This window comes from Gavia stellata, chromosome Z, assembly GCF_030936135.1.
Source record: "Gavia stellata isolate bGavSte3 chromosome Z, bGavSte3.hap2, whole genome shotgun sequence".
Lineage (NCBI taxonomy): Eukaryota > Metazoa > Chordata > Aves > Gaviiformes > Gaviidae > Gavia > Gavia stellata.
The window spans coordinates 31,232,745-31,257,416 of record NC_082637.1 but is presented as its reverse complement, the minus strand read 5'-3'; the positions used below and the strand labels follow the sequence as shown (position 1 = coordinate 31,257,416).

The following is a 24,672-nucleotide window of genomic DNA, read 5'->3' as shown; positions in this document are numbered from 1 at the left end:
GAGCTAGGACTGGCTGACCAGCACTCGCCCCTGCAATAGTCTGCATTTGTTGGACTGAAGCCAATCCAAGCTGGCCTGGCTGCTTTGGCAACTCTGGGGGCCAGTCATGTGCCCCTTCCATTTTGGACCGCAGACTCAGGTTCGTGAGTGACAGAAGCAGAAGGAAATAAGCACTCTCCCTATGTCTCCAGGTACCATGGGGTAGATAAATAATTGGAGGGCTTCTTTTGCGTCTTTCTCCACCTAGGTGATGGGAGGGAGAGAGTGAACTTGATTAAGCCTTATTAACATGAGAAGCTGAACCAAACATGGGACACATCTTACACTGCTTTCATTCTGTGTACAAAACTCAATGTACACAAAGTGCAAGTCAGATAGAGAGTTTCGATCCAAGAAGCAACTCCATTTATCAAAGGAGAGAATGTGCATAATAAAACAGTAGATTTACATTTTCTTTGTTCCAGCTCTTTGATACTAACTTTCAGTGCTCCTCTAATATGAAATATTGCAACTGTTCATTGAAGGTACCAAATGGTAACGGTACCCAAAAGCATATGTATAAAAGGGAATATGTACTTGGCTTACTTTTCACTTATTTTTGTAGTAAAAGAAGACATAGGCATTCATGGAAGCTGAAAAAACAATCTAACTAAAACCCAGATAAAAAATTTTGGTTTTATATGGCATAGTTAACATGTGCAGCTCAGTGCCCCAGAATTACCCAACATACACATTTTGCATTTTAAGGCTTCCTTTTGTGCAAGAAATAGCCAGTTAACCGATGTGAAACCAGAACAGAATTTTTCATTTGGACTTGGTGTTCCAGATGATTTTTCACCTTCCTGTGAACCAGAGCTAGCGGTATGTCCCTGAAGCTTGACAGGAATTTCTAGAGACTGTGTAAAGCTGGAAAAAAGGACTTAGGGCTGAACTGTTCAGTTTAGCATTACTGTAATGCTGTAATAAGTTCTGCAACAGTGCTTCTTTTTGCTTATTTGAGTGTGTGGTTTTATTCCTTTTATGCTTTTGCTGTAAAATAATAAGTAGGTCCAATTCAGACTTCCAGAAGCAAAAGCCTCTGAGTAGTTCTAACCAAGGAGTCAAAACATCCAATCTTTGCATATTACAAAACCCTTTGTATGTGGCATACAAGGGGCTGCCTCAAAGAAAGTCTTTAGTTAAAGACCTTAACAGTGTGGTTTTGAAATCAGTACAGTTATATTTTTCCAGGAGTGGGACACTTCAGAGGATTGTCTGCTAAGACATTATCACTTTTTTTTGTTAGTGACCAAATGACTCATATAAATGACAGGTGCTAAAGAGTGCAGGTGCCAGTGAGTCTAACCCTGAACCTGACCTATAAAGTCATAGAATCATTTAGGTTTGAAAGGACCTTTAAGATCATCGAGTCCAACTGTTAACTAACACTGACAAGTCCACCACTAAACCATGTCCCTAAGTGCCACATCTACACCTCTTTTAAATACCTCCAGGGATGGTGACTCAACCACATCTCTGGGCAGTCTGTTCCAGTGCTTGATAACCCTTTCAGTGAAGAAGTTTTTCCTAATAACCAGTCTAATAGCCATCCTCCCCTGGCGCAACTTGAGGCCGTTTTCTCTTGTCCTGTCGCTTGCTACTTGGGAGAAGAGATGGACACCCACCTCACTACAACCTCCTTTCAGAGCTGACCTAGCAAAGCTTGGAATTTTTATCCAGCCTGTTTCCACACTTCTTTTTTCCAAAGGCACTCTTTTCCTTTTCTTTGCATCTGCAAGAAACTCCATTCTCGAATACAATACAGCCACAGAAAATGCTAAGAGAGATTTTAAGGTTATATATCTCTGTCTCCAGGCAATCTGTATATTGAGGTGGCTGCTCACAGCTTCTTTCCTTAAATTCCACTTTAAATTCCACTTAAATTCTCCTTTTTTCTTCTCACTGAAGAGCATTTGGTGCTCGTCAGAGGGGCTGGTCTTTCTTCCTGCCATCCCTTCTTTGGGCTAGATGGACCACTGGTTTGATCTGAAATAGCAGTTCCTGTGTTCCTGAAGCTTGAGCATGAAAAGGATTTTTAGACACTTATTAATGATTGAAAAGAAGGATATAAAATTAAAGTCTACTGGCACATGCAGTCTACTTCCCTGAAACTCCATGGGGATAGAAACCTGCTGTGGGATGATTGCTGTGCAGGGTGTGCGGCAGAGCTTGACGAGTGCAAATTTGGTGGGTGAACAAAACTATGGAGAAAAATTTTGGTTTGTGTTGGCCAAAATATTTCTGTTATGGGAGAAGATTCCCTTCCTTTAAAAAAAAAATCATTTGCAACAGAAGAATCATTGGAGAGAAACGTGTTGTATCATAGGTACGTTAAAAATTTAGGGTTTTATTATTTCGGTCAAATAAATGCATTCATGACTTCTGGGGAAAACATTCAATTCAAAATTGTGCTTGGCAATGCTTTCCTTACAAGTGTTTTTAAACCATGATTATTTGATTGTCATTGATAGAGAGCTGGACTAACTTAAAGTGCAATATGTTGGGTTACAGAATACTGTATTACAACAGAATGTTTCCCCCACTGACAGTGGACTGAGGAGCTGCAAAAGCCACTAGCACACAGCATAAAGTGTGGAGCCAAACCAAAATGTGAGATCACAGCAGAATGACAGGGATGTTTAAAGCAGAGAATGAACACATCATCCCAGATTTTCTGGATTTGCCTAGAAATACAAAGGCAATCAAAAGGGAGCGAGCACAGATTGCACCTCACTTAGCATTGTCAGAAAGTGCAGGACAGGACACTTTTGGAGACAGCAACCTGCTACAGGGAGCTTATACTTTTGTCCTCTCTCCAGACAAAACTTCAACTGTAATAAGATGAAAGCTGATCTCCTGGCTGTGTCAACTGCATAACATCTATATATGTTTCCAAACTGTTGCAGCCCAATAAAAAGGAGTAGAACTCAGGCAGTTAACAGAGCAGCAACCCAATAAATCGTGTTTACAAATTGTTCAAAGAAAACTATGACCTCTGAAGAAAAAAAAAAGACCGAAGTTTTCAGCTTTAATGTTCCGTTTCCATTTTGGAAGCATATTGAAAGCAACCATAAGGATCAATGTTGTCTAAATGATGGCACATGCTTTACTTTTCAGTGCAAAGTTGAGAAAAAGCAGAGTATGAAGACGTAGCTACATCCAACGTAGTTACATAGTTCCTATGTCAAATAATTCCTGCTAGTAGCATTTTGTGCCATAGTGTACCATGGATTAATGGTAGGTAAACTATGTCTTCTCGTTTTTCCTCAGGTATATGCAGATGCAGTTTCTTTTCAATATATTTTTAACAAATACTTAGTTGCAATGGAAGTATTTTCTTTGCTGTTCCCAAGCAAAGAAAATATTCCCTTCACTTGCTATTATTACTACTATAGTACAATATGCTGTTATTGTTATTTTTGTCATGCTCCTAGTCCCCTGCAGAATTTATTTGAAACAGTATAATAATTGGAATTAACCTTTTTCCCAGCAAACTACTAGTTGGGAAAAATGAAACACAGAATTTGATGGAATATGAAATAATGATCTTTTGCTGAATTTAGCAAAAACCAGCCTTTTTTCTACAACTCTGAAACAGTACAAACAGGAAAAGCAGAAATGCACTAACCCCCTAGGGGTATGAGATTGACAGAGCTGTTGTCCTGCAACCCAAATAGTTATTCGGTATTTGGGTTCTTAACATGTTTTTTATGTTAAAAAGAAAAATTGATTGTGTCAGACATTTTTATGTAATCTGGTTTATATACCAAAAGGCACTAAAAAGTCTTAAGTCCTGTTTCTTAGAATAGATTAGCAGCTCTCAAAGATTTGACAAAGTTGATTCTCTTTGACTACAAAAAAGGGTCAGAGTAAGTTTACCTTCACACTTTTTTTTTTTAAAGCAAGTTTGCCCTTACACTTTTTTCTGGTGATTCAAGCTAATCTTTCAAAATCTGAAATGTGCTTTCTGATATCCTATGAATATGGCCACATGGGAAGGAGAATTTGATAGAGAGAGGAAAGCCAGAAGCATGAGGGGGAATTCATGGTACCATTAGTGCTAAAAACAGTAGTTCAGAAATTATATATCAGATGCCACATCTTAGATTTTTTTAATGATTGTATACAATTTTTGTCTGCATTTTGAGATTTGAACTGCCTGGCTTCTTCCCACCATATGTGTGTATATGTACATGTGTGTGCATATATAGCAACTGGATTAGCCACTTCTTCCAGACTTCCTCACAAAGAAGATATGTAACTCCAGCTTTCCTTTGCTGTAATGGTTCTCACTTCCAAGTCTATCTCGCAATCAATCATTCCCCAGTTCTGCCCCCAAAATGCCACTCTCCCATCCTTCCCATCCTTCCTGCACTCCTTGCTTCTGCAGGGTGAGGTTTCAAACATTGGAGGAGGAGGACAGAAGAGCAGAAAGATTTGGGCTGCTGCCTTGTGTTCTTTCTGTTGCCCTTTTCCTAATCTCCAGTAAAAAAGGCAAGGAAAACTCAGCCTCTTGTGCAGCTTGGAGTTGCTATTCTCTTTCAGAAGGTGGGTAAGTGAAGCAGGCAGTGAGTCAAAGGGGTTTCCTTTTAACATGGGTCTGAAATCAATGAAAGACCTGGAATTTTTCTTGTCATCAGCACGCTGGCTCCAGTCTTGGACCAAATTTCCTGCTTTCCCTTCTCCCCTTAGGAAGGGGAGCTGGCTACTTAGCTACCGGGAGCTCTGTGAAGTGAATGCAGGTGACAACTCTTGGAGACATCCAGCAGTGAAGGTGGGAGAAGCCCACTGAGAGATTCTTCTATAAGCACAATGTCCAATATTGCTGGGCCAGTCATGTACTTCCATGAGCTTCCTGAGTCTGCAAGTGTGAAATCAAATGAAAGACTGCTAGCCTAGAAGAACAGTACCCAAGATAAATCTGAGGTGATGAGTCTTTCAAATTCCCATGGAAGAGGGAAGCACCATCAAAAAGGTGTAGGTCAGGCAGAGCTTTGAATGGTAATTCTCTTCTTGCTTTCCTTGTTTCCAACCAGCTTGAACAGTGACAACTTTATATCACAGTTATAATACCTGTCTCCACTGTCTTGGATTGCAATGGCAGTTCTGCTTGGTGGGAAGTTGAACAACAAAGGGTTTCTCTACCACCCAGTTCTCGGTATTTTCTCCACCTACAAAAATAACCCCTTCAGCCCTTTGTTGCCCAGAAATTCAGCACAGCCAGTACTTTAATCGAGGAGTCTCAAAGCACTTGAGACTCTAGGTGAAGAAACACCTTGTATATATCCTTGCTACAGAGACATAAAAGGTTGTTTCCTCACCACACCAAAGACTCATTTACAGGTGGCCAACCATGCTAAAATAAACTGCATGAATGGTTAGAAATACTATATAAATACACTATTTATACTATATAAATACACTATTAGCTTTCCTCTTCCCTTCCTTTTCCACACATTTCTTAGACTGTGCATGTAGTTTACATTTGGGACAGCTCCAGTCAACAAATGCTAGAGTAATTTTTTTTCCATGTAGCCGTGACCAGTACTGTTTATTAATAAAACCCCTATGTATGTGCCATTTTAACTAATCTCATCAAAACAGGTAAGCTCTGGTAACTTTGTCATCTATCTTGCTTAATACCACATCTAGTCATTCCCCAGCAGGCCACTTTTTCTTAGCTACTGTTGGAAAGGGAGAGGCCACCTGCTGGTTCCATAAACATTCCTGCTCTGATTTTGCGTCCAGCAGGCATAGGGAGGGGCACCGTTCTGCAAATCTGGCTGGTTCCTGGTTGCATCGGCTCCAAGGCTTGGCCACAATTCTTGATGGCAGTTTCCAAGTGGTTACAAGCTGGTCCTGATTGTTTCAGGAACAAAATTAAATTTGCAGTTCCCCCAGTAACACACTGTGATTTGTTCAGGGACAAATCTGGACTGAGACAAGTCCAAGTTTCTCTTTTGTTAGGCAGAAGGGAAGTAAAAGTAGATAACTATAGACACCCATATGACTAAGCCAGGAATTCATGAAGTGATTCATAAATCATTATAAAGACCACTAAAGTCTACTAAAAAGGAATCCTGTCTGGCTATACAAAGTAGTGCATTATTATTGGGAGGGCTTTTTGGATGTTAAATCAAATGTGAAATCTGTAAAACTGTGCTTTTCACTTTGAGTTTTGAAAAGGATTTTTTCCCTGTTTTTGGCTGCTGGTTAAAACCATTTTTCAGAGATAAATTTTCACAAATTAATTTTGAAAACACAGAGGATGATATCCCATGACTTTTTAAATAATAATAGTAATAAAAGACTGTCTGTGCATTGCTCTTAATCTCTGGCAGCAGGTAACAGTCTTTCTGTGTGAGTGCTATACAAAAAACTAACTCCAGTCCTTACTCGGGGGACATATAACCAAGTAATTGGAGCACTTTTTAAAAACCTCTGATATTTTTATCACAATATAGCTACAGATTTCTCTTTTTCTAAAAATTATTCTCTAGTATTTTTGTGAAATGCATGCTTTATTCTCTTCCTCCCTAGTATGTCTTTAAGTCTACACTGCATCAATTGTCTGGAACAATTAAATATTTGACACATTAAAGACTCAATGACTCAGCAGTGACATCTGTATTTCCTCCATCTATATAGCATATCTGAAGTAATATATTTGTTTATGAAGTTAATACCAAATCAGCACAAAGACCATTCAAACCCTATCTAATATGCCTAAAAATGTGATTCTCAAAGAAAACTGAATAGGCAGTAAGCCATCCGAAGTTCATCTTCACACTTGCTATACTCCAAATGTAAATTATGGATCTACCAGAAATGTAGTAAATAGGTTTCAAATTAAGTCAAAATCACACAGATAATGTGTGGCAGATACTGATTCTGAGCTGCAGCATAAAAGATCTCAGGTGTCTTGGATTTAAATGCAGTCATAACCTGTAGAGTGACCCTGTCCGGAGGCATTTTGTAGTGCTACTACTGCAGTTGCATCTTGTGTTGTATTCAGAGTGAGATTACAGCTTCTTTACACTTCTGCAGGAAAAACATTCTTTATTGCTAGGTTAAAAAAAGTAATCTGATGTATTGAGGTCCAGTCTCAGGAGAACAGGGACCAGATCCATGCTTTAGGATCCTGGCAGACTGTGTTAGCTGCAAGCACTAATCCCTCCTGGCAGCAGCTACCGAGTACACCCACCACAGAGAAGGGTAGGTGGGTGCTCTTGCTTGGCACAGACTTGCAGCTTGCTTTTAGGAATGGAGAGAGAGGCTGACCTCTGACAGGAATAACACATCAGTTTTCACTCACCCTCTTGCAGAAATATCCTGGCTCTTTTTTGTTGGCTTTCCCACCTCTCCTCTCATGGATGAGAAAGTGACCCTGAGCCATTCCTGAGCCCAGGCTGATCTTTCCTTTACTAATCAGACCCCATTGGTCTAGTTTATAGTTTGGTCATCGGGGGCACAGACCAGAGCTTTTATAACCTCAGCTTTCCATCTGCAAAAATGACTGTAGCACCTGTTTGTAATGTACTTTGAGGTATGCAATTTTAAGGAAATGTAGAAAAAAGTTAAACCTACAAAGTCTGTAAAACCCTCATGTAAAATCCTCAAAGTAGTGTGTATACTTGTAGTGCCAGTAGTGACAGAGCTGTGCAAAATATACCACTGAAGTGATGAACCTCTGTGGCAGCTGCACCACCAGGTTCAGTCTGAATGGTTCTCGTCCTCTGCCAGGCGTGTAAGTTTATACTTTGAGTCCAGATCAACATTCTGTTGTGGTCAAACTCTGCCCAACTGGAAGCGATTTAACACTTGCCTTTGTATTCATTATATTGGCTTCAGATTGTTTATTTTCAAATTGCTCTGTGTAACATACAAAGATTTCTAGAACTTGAAACCTGAACTTGGACCTGAACCTTATAACTAACTCCTCAGTGTCCAATGACCAGAACTGACAGCTCACTTCCAGTGAGGACAGCTATTTATTGACAGATACAGTTGATACAAAGCCTTACAATGAAACAGCTGGCAATGCCTCAGAAATCAGGTCCCCCATGAGTTATCTCCTCCCATTAAGACTTAAATCCACCCCCAGAAGTTAAAAGGAGTTTTCCATGATAAGGGTGCACTTCAGACTTTTAATTTCCCAGTTGTCAAATCTAATGTTATGTCACCATTTGAAAATACACCTTCTCTGTATGTGGGCTGCACATTGTTCTTTTGGAAGTCTGTATCTATGCAAACTGCTAAATATTATAGTGATCTAAGTAAAGTAGAAACAATCTTTAGCTCTTATCTGTTGGGGATTTTATAGTTTTGTGTTTCTGAATTCCTAGGTTTGTTGCTCCATCTCCTTCTCCTCACCACATCAGCCCCCAGAATATTTCAGTTCCGCATCACATGATGCAGAGACAGACTCCACAACCTCCCCACCTTCAACAGCCTGCAGGAATGCCTCTAAAGACATACCAGCCAGCAGCAAACCCTTCTTTTCAACCAAATAGCCTCCACATCCAAGGTAAGAAGGAAGAATCTTCATCACTGATATTAGTTGTTTGTCACTGCTGCTTGGCTTCAAATTAAGTGCTTCAAGGACTGGCGCTGATATTTTTAAGGCATGTTTCCTTTTGAAAGACTCTGGGAAGTAGCCTTCAGTACCTTGCCTTCAGACTTCCTTAAAATTCTTAGCTTGGCTAATTGTTATTCTTCTCACTATGGAGTTACGTGTTTCTCTTCAGATGATTTTCAGAGCTGTTGTTGAAATAGAACTGCAAATAATTTTGTGATGGCCTCTGCTTTTAATTTTCTGATGTTATGCTTCTAATTCCTCCTGACTTAACATATAAAGTGTTACCAGGTTTTCAAGAGGTGGAATATTTTTCTCCCTTGCACTTGTGGAGTGATGGAAACCTCTTCTTTTATTAGCATACATGTCTCTTACAGCTGTGTTCCCACTTGGGCTGTGTAAACAGCTTCTACAAGACTTCTCCCTCCCTCTTTGTTCAATCGAGTATAAACTTCTGTAGCCAAGAAGAAAATTGACAGCAGCAGAAAACAATGTTGCATTGTTTGGGGTTTTTTTTTCTAGCTGGTATGGAGTCTGAGTGATAATTACCTTAACATTTCAGAAATGTGTTGACAGCAGTAATGGTGTTTCCTCTCAACTGTTTAAATACATGGTTTGCCATATTTACATACATAAGGTACATAGCACACTGGCCTTTTATAGGCCTTGGGATTCTGCTTTTTGATCAGGCTTCCTGAGAATTATCACAGCACATATCATAGAAAACATATTGACAAAACCAAGGCTTCTGAGACAGGACACTAAGGCATGTCCCAGAGTTCATGAGTGTGAAGGTGAGAAAGGAAGGTGCCAGTCCTGTTTTGTTCTTCATATCATACTAGGCCACACGTGAGCAGGATCTGAGCCAGGTGCTTTTCTTCCAGGAACTGTACAGCACAATCCTGTACAGCACTGATTAGTGCTGGAAGAACATGAAATTTACCAATGGATGTAAACAGTTATTGTTGGCTTTCCCTATTCTCTGATTAAAGTTTCACTAATAATCTAGGCCCAACAGAGTACAGGATGAAATTTATTGATATACTGTTCATTGTCGTATGACATATGTGAAGACATGTCAGAGCAGGTCCAATAAATTCCTAGCATATGGGGCATGAAGGGATCAGGTTAGCCTTCCTATTTCCACAGTACAATACATTTTACTCAATTCCCTTTTTTGCTGAATATTTGGAAAGAATTGAATGCATAGATGGCTTTACTTCCCTCTTCCTCTCATGGTTGTGGGAGCTTTGATGATTGTAGAAGCTGAGATCACAACCAGTTGCTCCAAAGTTGAACCTCTCCAAAGAATTCTGCCTCCCAAAGGCTCACAGATCACCTCAGAGTAGTTGCTGCCTCACACAGGGCTTGCACTGGCTGATGCAGCTAGCTCCATATTTGCTTGGGCATCTCCTCTTTAGGGCAGGCCAGAGCAATGCTATTGTGTTCCCATTTCCCCTCTCCTACATTCCAAAGAGGATTTAAAAGGACAAAAGACATGGGTCATTAAAACCATTATAAGAAGGCAGCCCAGTAGAGACCCGCATCTAGGCAAATGTCACATACGAACTGAAGCCCCATTCCACATCTAAGTTTAAGATAGAGCTTAATTTGATCTTCTGAGTGGATCAAAAAATGGATAACCCATGCCTTACTTAGTTCCACATTAGCATTATTGTGTTTGCCTCCCTGTCCTAGGAAAACCTATGTTGAAAGCAGACATTGCTGACAGGAATTACATACACATACATAGCAATTCAAAGTTGCAATTGTAAAGATCTCTTCACTTAAAAATGGTAGGAAGACAATGTGGGCTGAACTCTAATTTTATTATTTCTTTCATATTGAAAGATACAATACATTGCAATACAGTAGCCACATTTGGGTATTAAATGTTCTTTCAAAGATTAAGTAACCTGTTGTTGCTATAAGAGGTATTTTGTCAGAATGTACACCCTCCAACTTAAGCACAGGTGTCCACTTGTATGTGCTACACTGAAAGCTTTGTCCCGTGTGCCTGAAGGTCTTGCCTAAACTCTCTCAAATGTTTCAAGAGTTCACGGTCATGTTTTCCCAGCAGCAATACAAACATTGCCATCTTCCCTGGTCACATCATTATAATGTAGAAAAACACCATGGAGTTATCTTACCAGCCTGGACTGTTTGGTATATCAGAAGTGTCTGTGGGAAGCTCTGTTAGTTTCTGTCTCCTGCAGTTCATAACCTGCCTTTTCATGATTTAAAGTGCTGTAGCTACAACCACTTCAGCGCAGTCTGCTACCAAACAATGGTGACATTTTTGTCTCAATGTGTAGTCTTAAACTTGTCAACTACATTTGAATTGGCTGTATGGAGGAAGAAAGAGTTTCATTGCCTGAAAGGTTTTTGAAGAAAACAAGTTCTAAACAGACTCCCTTACTGAAAGCCCAGGCATCTTAAAAGCTTATGGAGATCTCGGAGCACTGTATTTTAGAAAGTAATGTAGGAGATCCAAGACTGACAAGCCTCTTATATCTAATAGCTACTTCTATTGTGAAACTTCTTTTTCTTGGAAGGACATTGTCTACAGTTCAGATTTCATTATTTGTTCTGAGTGATTTTCAGCATCAGACACACAGTAATGTCAGAGAGGGCTTTTTATTGCCTTGGATAATATTATACAATAGACTAAATATTCCCTTTCCTTCCTCTTGTGAAATTCACAATTTCCTTTGCTGCATGGAATGTTTGGAAGTGACGATGTTAGACGACTCACTGAGCTGCAGAAATGAAGCTCTTCTTTTCTTTTTATTAGACTGTAGTATCTTTTATTGGATTATCAGCTATCCTGAACTGGAGACTGGAGTGACGACTTCCCAGTTTGATGACATAGTACGCCATTGTACTATGTGTTTGTAGACAGAATAGAAGACAGTACAGGTCCTGGAAATCTGCAACAATTCGCCCAGGACCTGTATTGTACTGGTGACTCTTTTCAGCCAAGAACTACAGGCATCTGCAGCACACAGGCAGCTGCAAGAATAAGGTATTGCTCTGAGACAAGTCAGAAGAGATGTGTGAGGTAGGTAAGAAAAGAACAGCAATAGAATCTCCTCCTTCACAGTGTGCAAGCTTCTTGTGCTTCTAGTATAGAGTGAGGTAAAGCTCCTTTGGGCATGGATATGATTTTGGATGCTTCTGATACTGTGAACATTTTTGCACTAGAAATGACTGTCCTATAAAATTATGCCTGTAACTTACATCGTATGTGTTTGTGAGTTTAGCTTATGACCAATGCTGACTGAGTAATGCAAGAAATAAAAAAGTCATGCAAAATATTCAGTTAAAAAAAAGTTATTTCTTTAAAAAATTGTTAGTTGATATGAGTTAGCTATACTAGTGTATCTATATAGGCAGCTCTACTAGTAACAGTTATCTTTTAATTACAAATAATCATTTAAATAAATAGAAACATTTCTAGTTTTTCACATTTGCAAGTCAGTCTGGCAGTACAATATGTGACTTGTATCTCTGTCTTACTCTTTCTTTTCCTTTTGTTCTTCACACTCAGATGGTACCAAATGATTACTTGATGTTTCTGTAATTCACCTAGTGGACACTGTAGAGGTATACTGCAGAGGAACGCTATTTTGAAGTATTTCAGGCCAAAGACAGCTGGAATTTTTACATACCATAGCAGTAAAGACTACTCACCCATGATATATATTTCTTAATAGCAGTTCTAATGATTTTCTTGAGACAATATTCTCTCTTTGTGGTGCCAGGCGGAGAGCTGACTGAGGAGGAAATAAATGTCTGTCAGAAACTTCCTACCTTATGGAAAAGATAACTGTGGCAGTCATTCATTACGTGTCTGTAATGAAATTTTTGTCCACGTCAGTTCAATGGGATCAGGAGTCTATCACAAACTTATGTCGACCACGATTTCAGCTGTGTATTTGAGATGGGCTGTGTACCTGGGATTTTCTGATGCTCAGCATCTCTAAGGACGAGGCTCTGTTTGTGGTAAAGAACAAGAGCTTCTTGCTTTTAGAAGAGATTCTTGCAGTACACAGCTATTTTATCATATTTAAAAATACTTCACTTTCCTCACGAAATAACGCTATGATGCCAGAAAAATAACTGTTTCTTTTTATCTTGACATCACGGATCTTGGCTATAGTGTACTGATTCAAAGAAACACAATCAACGTAACCTTGTGCATGTGTGTGTTTTAAATAGTTTAATAAGACAGCAACTGATACAATCCAGAGTTGCTGGAATATCATTAGCCTTTTTTATTTTCCCAGTGCTGTATGAAAACACAGAAAACTGATGCTACAGGTAGTTCTCTAACAGATAATCTCGAACAAGGGGCTAGCTATGGTCAGGGTCTAGGGCCTGAATTGCATACGGTTTCATGTAATCTTACATTCAGCAGTAGTGTAGATTATCTTGGGCATGGCACCACGTGAATAAAGGGAAAAGCTCCTGATACCAAGTTAGGAGATTTTGCTGTATCATGTTCAGACTCCAGTTCAAAGACCTCTACACTGTGACCTGTTGCACTGCAGATGTGGACAAAGACATTTAGAATAGTGCTAAATAACTGAAGGGAAGAGAATGATGTATGCTCTGTTCTGCTCTTTCCTTTTTATGGCTTTTCACTTTATAAGATGGATATTTGTGACGCTGAATCATGAAAAGAACATGTATCTAGGGAAGTTTAATTATTTGTCTGTGCTCTCTTTCCATCTTAAAAAATTATTTGGGGGGTTATCAGTTAATGAAAGTGCTTTGTGCATTGGTTCTTTCTGCAATATAGTGGTTAATGTACCAATGGGTCAAAGCTTGTAAGACTTTGGTAGACAATATTTGTTTGCTTAAGTAGCGAATGAGCAAACACAGAGGATGTGACTCACAACAGCTCAGCGCCATGGTAAGCAGTTTTTCTGACAGACTTCAGCTAGCAATAGTCAAAGTTACTGCCAGATTGTTCTGCACTGGGAACAGGATGCTGTGAGAAAGGCACAAATAGAGAATGAGCACAGAGCAATGTGAAAGGACATTTCAGCATGTGTCGAAGGGTCTTGCCAGCTGGCTCAGACCACTATAGATTTAAATGGTTGTTTTTTGGTAACTAGTCTGACTCAACAGTAAACTTTCACAGTGTGTCCTATTGCTGGTTGGGAGAAAAGTTGATTTTAAAAGCATTTTTAAAGGAGGCAAAAACTGTCAATAGCTATGTAGCTTCTAGGTCAAGTTTTGGATGGCTATTGCTTTTTTTTAAATTTTATTTTATTTTACTACAGTTGATTCTTAAATGTCAGGATTGAACATTTAAGGATAGACATGTTGTAAATTCCTAACATGTTTTGCAGTCTGACTCCGTTTTGTTGCAGTTAAACTTTGAAAGAAAAAAAAAGATTGAAACCATCAACTTACAGCTAGGGCTGCAAAGTGCTTGCAGCCCCTGCAAAAGACAGTGAAATCTGTGAGCGTTCAGCGTCTCTAGAGTGAGCACAGAGTCTGCAAATTGTGCCTGCTGTGTAAGCAGAACCATGCTTCTACTTTTTATTTTTCTTTCTTTTTTTTTCTTTTCTTTTCTTTTTTTTTGCTTCTTCTATATGAAGTCAAAATACTCTTTTTTCGTGCAGGTTTTCAGACACAACACTGACAACTGAAACATTGAAAAGTGTTCTTTCATGTAACGGTTTGCCTGATCTAAACTTTTGCTATATGTGTGTAAATTAGGCATTTATCTCATTGTGTGTACACAGAAGTGTCTTGCAGGACTACTAAATAAAATGCAAAGACTATGTTTCACTCACCATTGTTACCTAGACCCCCCCATAAGGTCTCTTCTGAGCTCCTGGGTGCAGGTTCAGACTGTCTTCTCCTGTCCATAGTCCTGGCCTATTCTGATGCTTTTAAATATTGAGTTTTCTGTTTCAATTCAAGCACATCTTATGCATGCCAACATTTGTATGTTTCCTCGTGGAGATGACAGAAATTAGTCTCAAAGGAAAAATATTTAGAATCATAAAACTCCTAAATCATGCATCCTTCCTCCCACTTGGCAGAAAATCAGTTATATCACATAAAGTGATACAGCATGTTTTCCACTGCATCCTTCTCCTTTTCCCATCCCTATTATTTATGAAATGCATTATCTGTACATAAATACTCAGTGCAGCTTTAGCAAACAGCAGTTCCATGTGCACACTTCCATAGGAAAGTTAATGGAAATACACCTAGCTCCTAGCCACAATCCAGAAGTTTGCTAAATGCCTTATCTTCATAACATGTTTCTAAGCATAGACTACCCCTGTAAAGGGATTTGACGTTGGAAGGTTTGTTTGGGTTGGGGTGTGGAACCGCACCAATATAAAATTTTTATCTTTAAAATACTTTTTATTCATAAGTCAAAACTAGATGCCCCATGTGAGGCATTTCTAATTACAAGTAATGAATGAATAGGCCAATAGTTATGTTCAGGTGTCATATAATACCCAAGATACTTAGACATGTCCCTCTCAAATATCGATAGGTTATGATTCCATGTTTTGGGCTTCCCATAAAAGGATCTTCTCTGCTTATAATCTCCTATCCTCTGGGATATCTCCTTGATCCTTTCTGAACTGTTAAATGGTATCCAAAGGCCTTTTGTCATATGCTGCTCACCCAAACATCCCATTACTTTTAGGGAGGGAGATGAGCTTTTAATCCTGTCAACTAATTTGCTTACTACTAATGACTTGTTATTACTCATGGACATCAGTAGATCCTGGGCATGATGCTGAATGTCTGATATAAATATGTTTTCCTAAATACACGGTATAGATGTACTGAGGCTATTTCCTGAACACATGGAAGGATGAATTTGAGCTGGCTGTCCCTGTAACTATCCAGATTAGGATTCCTTATTCCCTCCTAGTACTAAATGCTCTTTGAAGTCAAGTCTGTGAACATTTATAATCACTGAAAGTGACAAGATTTCCTCCTTTTTTTAATATCCGAAAGACAATGAACAGATGCCTAAGGAGAGGGGATTTAAGTTCTTGAATTGTAAACCAGTGTCTGCAGTGTAGAGTATATATACAGAAGATGCATTAAAAGATGTTTTTCAGTCCCACTTTTCCCCTTTTTTCCTGATGTTGATGTTTTAAGGGTTTAGGGAAGGTTTTGTTTCTTTTTATTTATCTTTCTATGTTAAAAGGAAATTCAGCTGGAAGGACTTTGTCATATGAATGCTGGTTATCTAGACTGGCTAGAGGAGACAGCCGTACACATCAGCTTTTTCTATTGACAGTAATGTCTCTGGAGTAAACTTGAGACACAGGAAATTCCTTAAGATGCCTTCTGAGTTAGGGGGTCATTTTTCTGACAGTGGCTTTTTGGTATGACTTACCACAACATATTCTTCAAGAGGATAGCACACCAGCCCTTAGGCAATAAGCTGTTTGCTAATAAAATCTTCAGAGACTGTGTCACTCCTGGGCCTGGTTTTTGGACAGTCAAGGCCTACAATTTCTACGTAACGCCTTGGAGGTAATGCACTGTCTTTTTCCTTTCTCATTTATGCATGGAAAGAGAGTGGTGAGAACAAGGAGCGACAGCACTGGCAGAGAAAGGCTTGATTCACAGTTTTTCTTGAAAGAAAAATATGTATATAGTGTAATACTGAATTTATAATGGTTTCATTTCTGACATATACTCTAAGAACGTATTGTAGAAAACAGAAATAAATGCATACCACAGTCTTTTACCTGTAAAAGCCATCCTTGAGACTCTGTGCAAAATCTCCAAAACTTAGACTTAGCAGCAATTTTTTAAGTAGGAGAAAAGACCTTGCTTCCATGAGGCAAATCTTCAGGCCAACCTACTGCAGAACATCTGTCTGTGCCTCTTAGATTGCATATGTGTCCCTGTTTTACCAAGAAGTGTGGTTTTGGTAATATAAATATAAATTTTGGCATGGACTTCAATGTGAATTTACTCAGTGCTTATATGCCTGTCTGAAATATTACTTAAGAAACAAAAAACAACTTAAAGAACAAAAACCCTGGTGGGATCTTTTATGTCATGTGGCACAATGGTCTCAGTTCTCTTCCACGTGGACTCATTGCTACCAATGAGTGAGTAAGACTTGTACTTACAAACAGCAGGCCCCATGGATATCAGCTAGCAGCCCTTCCGAGTCTCATATGCATGTCCCCACTATCAGCCAGCTGTCTTGGCATCAGGGACAGACACTCAGATTTTATTCAGACCTTACTTGGGTGATATTCCTTTATTTTGAATTAAGCATTTTCTTAGATTTTCAGGCAGCAGCCCAGTGCGAAATCTGCAGAGTACCAGTTCAGACAGCAGGACTGCAGAGTAAAGGGAGAAATCTCCTGAAAAATTTCAGCTTCTAGCCAGTCAGTGCCTCTCACAAGTCAAGCTGGAATCAGGATGTCCGTGAAGGGGATTGTGTTCGGAATTAGTAGCAACTGGAGGAACTCTTAGGGAGCTTCATATCAAAGCTGCTTCGTTGGTGGAAAATAATTGAAGTCCTGGTGCTAGTGCAGGCATTCTCATGTCCCTGGTTCCACATTCTATCCCTTGCATATCTGTCCAAGTCTTTTACTGACCACTTTCTTCTCCTTGATGTAGGTTTTTATGGGCAGCTTCAGACTTTCTGCCCTCCACATTATGCTGATACTCAGAAGAACGTACAACATGGTGTTTCTTGCAATATGGTTCCTCCTTTTGAAGACTGCTTAGTTCCCACATCAGCAGGCCAGGCAGGGCTTGGCATTTTCCATCGAACTTTTTCAGCTCATTCTGGTATTACAGGTAAATGACAGCTAGAGACTTTGTGGATGGTTGTGTACAGTTTGTGGACTTTGACAGATCTGCTTAAGCTGTGTATGTGATTGGGACCTTGCATGACAGACTTGACTCTTCACAAAGAGGAGATGGTTTTCAGACCTTTGTGGAGTGGTTGTCATTGGGACTTGGTTACTGTGGGTCACAGTAACATCTGGCCTGTGTGCAGACTGCACACTGTTGCCATCAAGGTTCTAACCTCTGGGGGTCAGTCACTAGCTCATGTATTTGCTTTGCAATACAGTTCATTGAGCCCTGTGTGATATTTGCGCAGCCACTCCACTCTGCTGTAAGTATTGTAGCAGGGACCTGACATGATTCAAACCATTGATTTTGCTTCATGCATTTTTGATCTTTCTGAGTCTTGAATTTCATTTATTCACATTACCATGACAAGAACTGCCTGGCACACACTTTTCTGTACCTCTGCCTAGCTGAAAAGTACATAAGGGGCTTGCATGCTGCTCTGGAAGGGTGAAAGTTACCTCTGTGCAGAGGATCAGCACAAGACAGTGGGCCTAATCTTAGGGCCTAAGCACAATTGATGCCCAAGTCTTTTATAGTCCTTCCACACAGGATGATTTCACTTAACATTTATTGTGCTTTGAAATCTCTTTTATGTCTTGATCCTTCAGTAGTACATTAAAAAGCCAATGCACCTGTAACTTCGAAGAGGCATCTCAGAGTTTGTAAATGTGTAATCCAAAAGATGGGAGTTTTTCTGCAAACAGTTACTCTTGTGCTTCCAACTATTGTTTGTAGAAGTTAGTAATTTCTGTGCTAGGGTCTGCTTTACAGCAAATGGGTTCTACAATATTTTATTGCCTCTTACCATATGTTGGGTATGATGAAATTCAATAAGCAAGCATGAAGTTTATTTTAAAAATTTCCACAATTTTAGCACCCATTAAATGGGCAAGTGTTAGTTGTGATGAAATCTGCTGAACTTCAGACTCGATTCTGACAAAACTGAAATTCTTCCCTTGGTAAGCAGTAAGTTATGTAATTATTAATTTCATACATATGTTGGCTTGTTTGTTTTGTTTGTCTATTTGGTTTAAAGCCATTTCCAGTTCTCTGCATAAGTAATAGGAAATTCTCCATGATATAGTTATCCTAGTTAATTGATTATTTTTTTATTTTTTTCCAGTTTATGACTTTCCAGCAGGGTCCACAGGTATCTTTGGTGATTCAGCTCACAGCATGCCAGAGGACAGTTTCCTACAAGTAAATGCAGTGGATCGTTGTTCTAGCCAGCTTTCTTCTGTCTACACTGAAGGCTAAAGTAATATAAATATAGTTACAAGAACTTGATGCCATTTCATCTTGCCCTTCTGGTATTTCTCTACAAAATTTTTCTTTCCATGAAACTGCTGTGTATGTATGGGGATATAGGTTTATATACATACATAATGGAGAGGAAGAAAGCAACCACCAAGCATTCATCATGTAATCAAGCAGTCAACTGAGAAGAATGTTTGCAGAAAGCAAGCTTTGCCAAAACCTTAGCAATTGTGTCTTTTCTTTTCATCTGTGGCACAGCAACTCTACCTTTTTTGTTCTTTCTTCTTTTTAATTTCTCAAAGGGAATTCACAGACTGAATAAGAAAACTGCTTGTTGGCTGTAATCCTTTCAAGCTGAATGGGTGGACTTCTTGAAAATCACAGCTTTAGAAAACTCCATTTAAAAAAAAAAAAAGAAAAGAAATAAAACCAGAGCATACTACAAACATTTCAAAGGCCCACAGCTTTTTGCACAACCTGTTTGCATTTGATGCTTCCAAAGTTAAACACACACCAGCATCAAAAAGGGAGAGAAATTAGACATACAACCTGGCACTACCCAGTGGAACCATTGGTATGGCTTCTTTTTGGAGTCAAAGATCATTGGTACTGGATTTCTTACAAGCCTTGGTTAGGTGTCTTTTCCTTCCCTCTGTATTTTAAGCCATACAATATGGCCATTGGTATTTTTCCAATATTCCTTCTGATCCAGTGCTTTATGCAATGATCAAGAAGGGTTAAATGCACTACATGAGAAGGTACATGGACTTTGTCTATATTTAGCACAGCTGCTAGATAAAAATGTGTATGTTTTAACTTTCTGTTGATTTTTAATTATATTGTAGAGCTTTATTGCTGTATGTGCTATAGTACTCTGTAGGAAGGTTCAAAATACCCTGTAGAAAAGATATTCTTCCTTATATTCCACACGTTTTTTTAAAAGCAATCTGTACTGGTACAATTAAATTTTTGTTGCCCTAACATTTTTCATTTCCATAACACATCCTCAGGAAGAAGAGCTACTCTTAAGTTTGCTGTGTTCCCTCTGGTTATTTAGAGATGTAAAAGTAAACTGGTTTGGTGGTTTTGATTTTTCTACTCTATTCAGGCTCTGGTCCTCATATTTAGTCCAGGAGGCAAGCAAATGAGGTTGCCATTCGTGAAAACTACAAGGGTATGAGTTAAAAACAGTTTTTTGCAGTGGAGATGTGTCATCGCTGTGATCCTGTATACCTTGGGAGCAACTCTTACATTATGTAAGACTGAATTTTTAGGTTATTAATCCCTGTTCATCCATTTTGTGGACTTCTTACTGTGTAGTGTGCATCTTAATATTCTCATGACCTGATTTAATAAGAAGGACAAAAATCCAAAGTTCATTCTTATAGGCTAGACCATAACTATGCTTCTGAAATCACTCGTCTAGAAAGATGAATTTTAAAAAATGTTTACATAAACATTTTCTTATCCTGAGAAGCTTTTGAGAGTTCTTGAATGCAGTTTGGGTCAAATTCATAATTTAATTTGCCATTACGTTGCATAAATGAATTCATGTCCAGATGTTTATAAACACTGGAAATCTTTCGAGGTTTATACTCCTGAAGTATATTCTTATATACAGGCATATGTGCTTATATATTTAATGGAGAGATTTTCATCCAATAAATGGTAAGTATATATGGATAAACCATGCACATAAATGATGTACAGTAAGAAGTAATATGGCTTAAATACAGATAATTCTATACTAAAATCTTCCCCCTTTTATTCTGTTTCTCCCATCACAAGTGAACATGTCCTTCTGTTTCAGCTTGCAGTCGTATGGCTAGTTCTTAACTACATGTGGTTTGCATTGCGTTAAATGACATCAGGCTTCCCTACATAGCTATACATACACAGGCAAAAATACAGTCCTTTTGCATTAGCGTATGATCTGGCCCAGTGCATTGACAGCAAGTTTTGCTTTTTAATAAAGCTTTAATTTTGTGCTATCTTAAAGCCCTTTCTGAGGTCACTGCACATGCACAACTTGGTTCAGCAGAAGTAATTAGGCATGCCGAACACTTCAGTTTCAAATGTGTAGGGCCATGGTTTGTTCCACTGAGTCAGTAAGGGCAGGATCAGGCACAGTGTGTACATGTGCATGTATATGTACATGCATCCTTTCGTATATATAAATCCTTCAGGTTTCTATTAACCACATGGCTGTCCAGAGTTTTGTCAGTTGCTGTGTACAACACTGAAAGATTGCTGCTGACTTCAGATCTGTACCACCTTGACTTTTAAATCTTTTGAAATACTTTTTCTAGTATCTGAACATACAAACTATCCAGTAGAGAGGGGGGCTTATACATCGTGAAAGATCCTGACCAAAGGGAAAGTGGGAGGACGGAAATAAAAAAGGGTATTCGTAATTTGGAGGTTCATCAGTTACCTTTATAAAAGGAAACTTTTGCAAGTCATTCATTCATTCTTTCACATATGTATATATAATATATATATTTACAGCTTTCTGTGAGCCTTAATCTTATAAAGAAGGAGCTAGAGCACAGTCAAATTAAGCACATGATAGTGGGCTACCAGTCTGTAAAAAGGTATGACTTTGTTTACTTCTGTATCAAAGACAAAGAGGATTCTTCATGATTATTTCATTACTCTCTTTGGAGTCAGACTGACTTTGGGGGATCAGCTTATATCACTGAGGGCAACTGTAGAAGGAAGAACCATTTTATCTCATGTATTTTGGATATTTAAATAGGGAATTGTGTTTGTCACATGTTGCAATGAAAAATGGTGCTTGTGAAAATACATAGCATAATGCCAGTTAGTGACTTATACGCAAATACTTGTGCCTCAGTGATTTTTGTGTTGTTATTCTACTTGCTGGATTGTTAACTTTCTAAAGGGATTGATATCTAAGAGATGAAGTTATTTTAGACAATGGACATTGAACAATATTCTAATGAAATTATTTACATTCTTTTATACAATTCTCTTGTTTTCAGACTCAAATGGTCTATTTATATCTACATTAGAAATGGGTCTACACTGGAGTTTAAAATACAGTTTCAAAGCACATGTGTACATGTGTGAGTGTATGCGAGTGCATGTGTGTATTTGGATCTCCCTCTCTATATATACATGTATATATACACACACATACATATAGGCATTATGGTTTATTAATACTGGATGCTGAAATATTGCAGTGCTAAGGCCATCTGTCATGTTGTATTTTGTTTTCAAGTTTCTTTGAAGAGGTGTGAATGAGTATAAAAATTGCATTTTAACTGTTTATTCCCTTTTTTCCCTGTGTAATTTTATAGCAGATTTTTTAAACAGCACTTTTTTGTTTGTGTGAAATTTTGTTGGGTTTTTTTATTTCCTAGGAACAGATAAAGCAAAAGAAGAAGACCACAATTTAAAATTAGTTGGGTGGGGTTTTATGTAAGAAAAAAATCGCTTTAATCTGTACAGAAAGCAGCATCTTGTGTAATATTTTTTACACAAAGCACTTTGGTGAGGAAAGAAAGTGGGAATATGTTTTTCCTAAACCTGACAGAGTATCCTACATATTTATACATGCTTATATATACAGAGATGAACTCCATTTCTCATACTGTATATCTGGCTGATATTTGCTCTAGAGACATATCTGTTGCCTACCATGAAAAATAAGTTTTCAAAAGAATGAGTTACACTTTTTTCTCTACTAGTATGTATAATTTTGTGATTTGTTACAGTTATTTTTCATATAATCATAAGTTATTTTTGTCCTGTTTCATAAAATTATTTTTTATGTAAAAGGTAAAACTGAAAGGTGTATGTGCATGGTACGACATAAAACAGGAAAATTATAACTCAATGACATGACCGGTAGAATGTCTTATTGTGAGATGCCTTTAAAGAATACTGCTCCAGCCATTGTCCTTCACTGTAAAACTACTAGTATTTGTATGGATTAGTATAATTAGAAACAGAAATAGAAAAAAAAAAAAATCTCAGAGATTTCTTCAAAAAAACACTTGGGTCAGAGTATTAAGTCTGGATTTAATTATTGTTATAGTGAGGCTAGAGATTTGTAGAGATAAATGAATGCCTCAGTGTGTGTTTACACCCTGGGTGGAGACACAAATAAAAGAAGAACATTTAATTACATTTTTGTACTGTGATCATTTTTATTGGTTTCCTTGTTCATGTGGTTCTACAGTACAACATGTAAAGAGATTTTGCTTTTCTCTCTTGTTATTGTTTCTAACATACTCAAGCAATTAAGAAGTTATTTCAGAGCACTTAATGTAAGAAAAAAGCATCTATTTTTACTGTGCATTAGGCAAAATGCTAACAAAAGATAGAGACAGAAGTTGATGCGTGCTAATGTCCATACTGTCCAAAACACATCCTAAGAATCCAGCATGCTTAGGAAAAAAGAGGTTACCTTTTACCATACCCATAAATTAGGCTAGAAATCTAAGGATAAGATACAAACTAATTAATTAAGTGCAAAAAAATCCTGTTATATTTTTGCAAAGAGACCTTTGAAAATAATGGTCCAAGCTGATTTTACTGTGAAATTATTAGCAAGGTTGACACTGAGTCAGCCATGAGCAGAACAAAAACTAGTGAGCCCAAAGTCACTGACTGGTATACATGTAAGCTTAGTAGAGCTTTACTAAAAATAAACTTTGCCCAGTGCATTCTTATTTACACTGCATCTTAATTTAATGTAGGAAACTTGCCCCATGGTTTAGCAAATATTGTTAGTGAATCCTGCAAGCCACCATGAAGAACTGAGAGTTGCTGAATTCAGATGTTTCAGAATTCAGTTTTTCTTTTTGATGGAGAGAGAGCCCTTAAAATGAGAAGTATACAAATTCCCTATGCAATGGGGAGTAACATGGCTTGAAATAGGTCAAAGCCGTGTGCTCTTCTGTGCGTGCCTGAGCTAGATCAGTTTTTCATGATGTCCTGCAAACCTTCCTATAGCAAAATAGTGAAGTGTAGTAAAGAAATTATGTGACAGCTATATTCCTCCAGAGAACATAATTTCTGAATGAAAGTTGCCTGAACATTTTATTCTATAAAGTGTTGGTGTTTGGTTTTTTCCTACTTCAGAACAAAACCCCATTTTGAAACATCAGAATTTCTCATGAGATAGAAATTCGGGGCAGGGGGAGGTATTATTTCATTGCTTGTATGTAGTTATAGGAGTTCTCCCATGCACCTGTGCCAAGCCACAGGGTATTTCTGAATTTATACCAACTCCATCCTAATGGAAAATAGTTCAATAAAGCTCCATTTGTTATACAGCTGTCTCCTTCAATAAGAGTGGAAAAAAACAAACGGCGTTATTCCATTCTGAATATGAATCTATTCATATTTACTGCACTTAATTAAAAGATACTTTGTAACAGAGTGGCTATGTCTGCATGAAAACACAACTGCCCATTTTCTGAGGCCATGACCCTCAGGAAAATGCTTCTTCATGTTTGGACTTGCTGTTTTCCTACCTTGGATCACTTTATCACCCCAAATAACATCAAATGCATTTTGAATTACCTTATTTTTAAACTCTGTCTGTAAACCACTGTAAATAAGCCTCCTCAAGAAGCAGCACTAAAAAGCTTGTCCCATAAAGGAGAGTCTTTAAGTGGACAGCTTCTGCATGACTGTGTATACTCACTCACTGCAATATATAGTTACAGGAAACAGAATGGTAAAATTAATATTACAGAACAAAAATGTTAGCTTTTTAAGGTTGCTGTGTCTCCTTCCAAAATGTTAATTTACATTTTTCCTCTACCTTCCTTGAAAGTACAACGTTCTCATTTAAAAGCTAAGTATGAAAAATCATTCTACCACATCTTCCCATGCCATTTATAGATTTACAACCAAAGTAAATTTACCCAGCAGTCAGTATC

The 24,672-nt window shown here is 38.2% G+C and overlaps 1 protein-coding gene across 1 annotated transcript in view; it reads left to right on the top strand.

Moving 5' to 3' along the window:
* Nucleotides 1-18,751, top strand: part of GLIS3 (GLIS family zinc finger 3) — a 173,231-nt gene extending 154,480 nt beyond the window's left edge. Inside the window, exons 8-10 of the mRNA XM_059834214.1 lie at nt 8,385-8,566; nt 17,252-17,434; nt 18,618-18,751. Of these exons, the coding sequence (XP_059690197.1) occupies nt 8,385-8,566; nt 17,252-17,434; nt 18,618-18,751 (499 nt within the window). The remainder of the gene's footprint in view (nt 1-8,384; nt 8,567-17,251; nt 17,435-18,617) is intronic.
* Nucleotides 18,752-24,672: the final 5,921 nt, after the last annotated feature.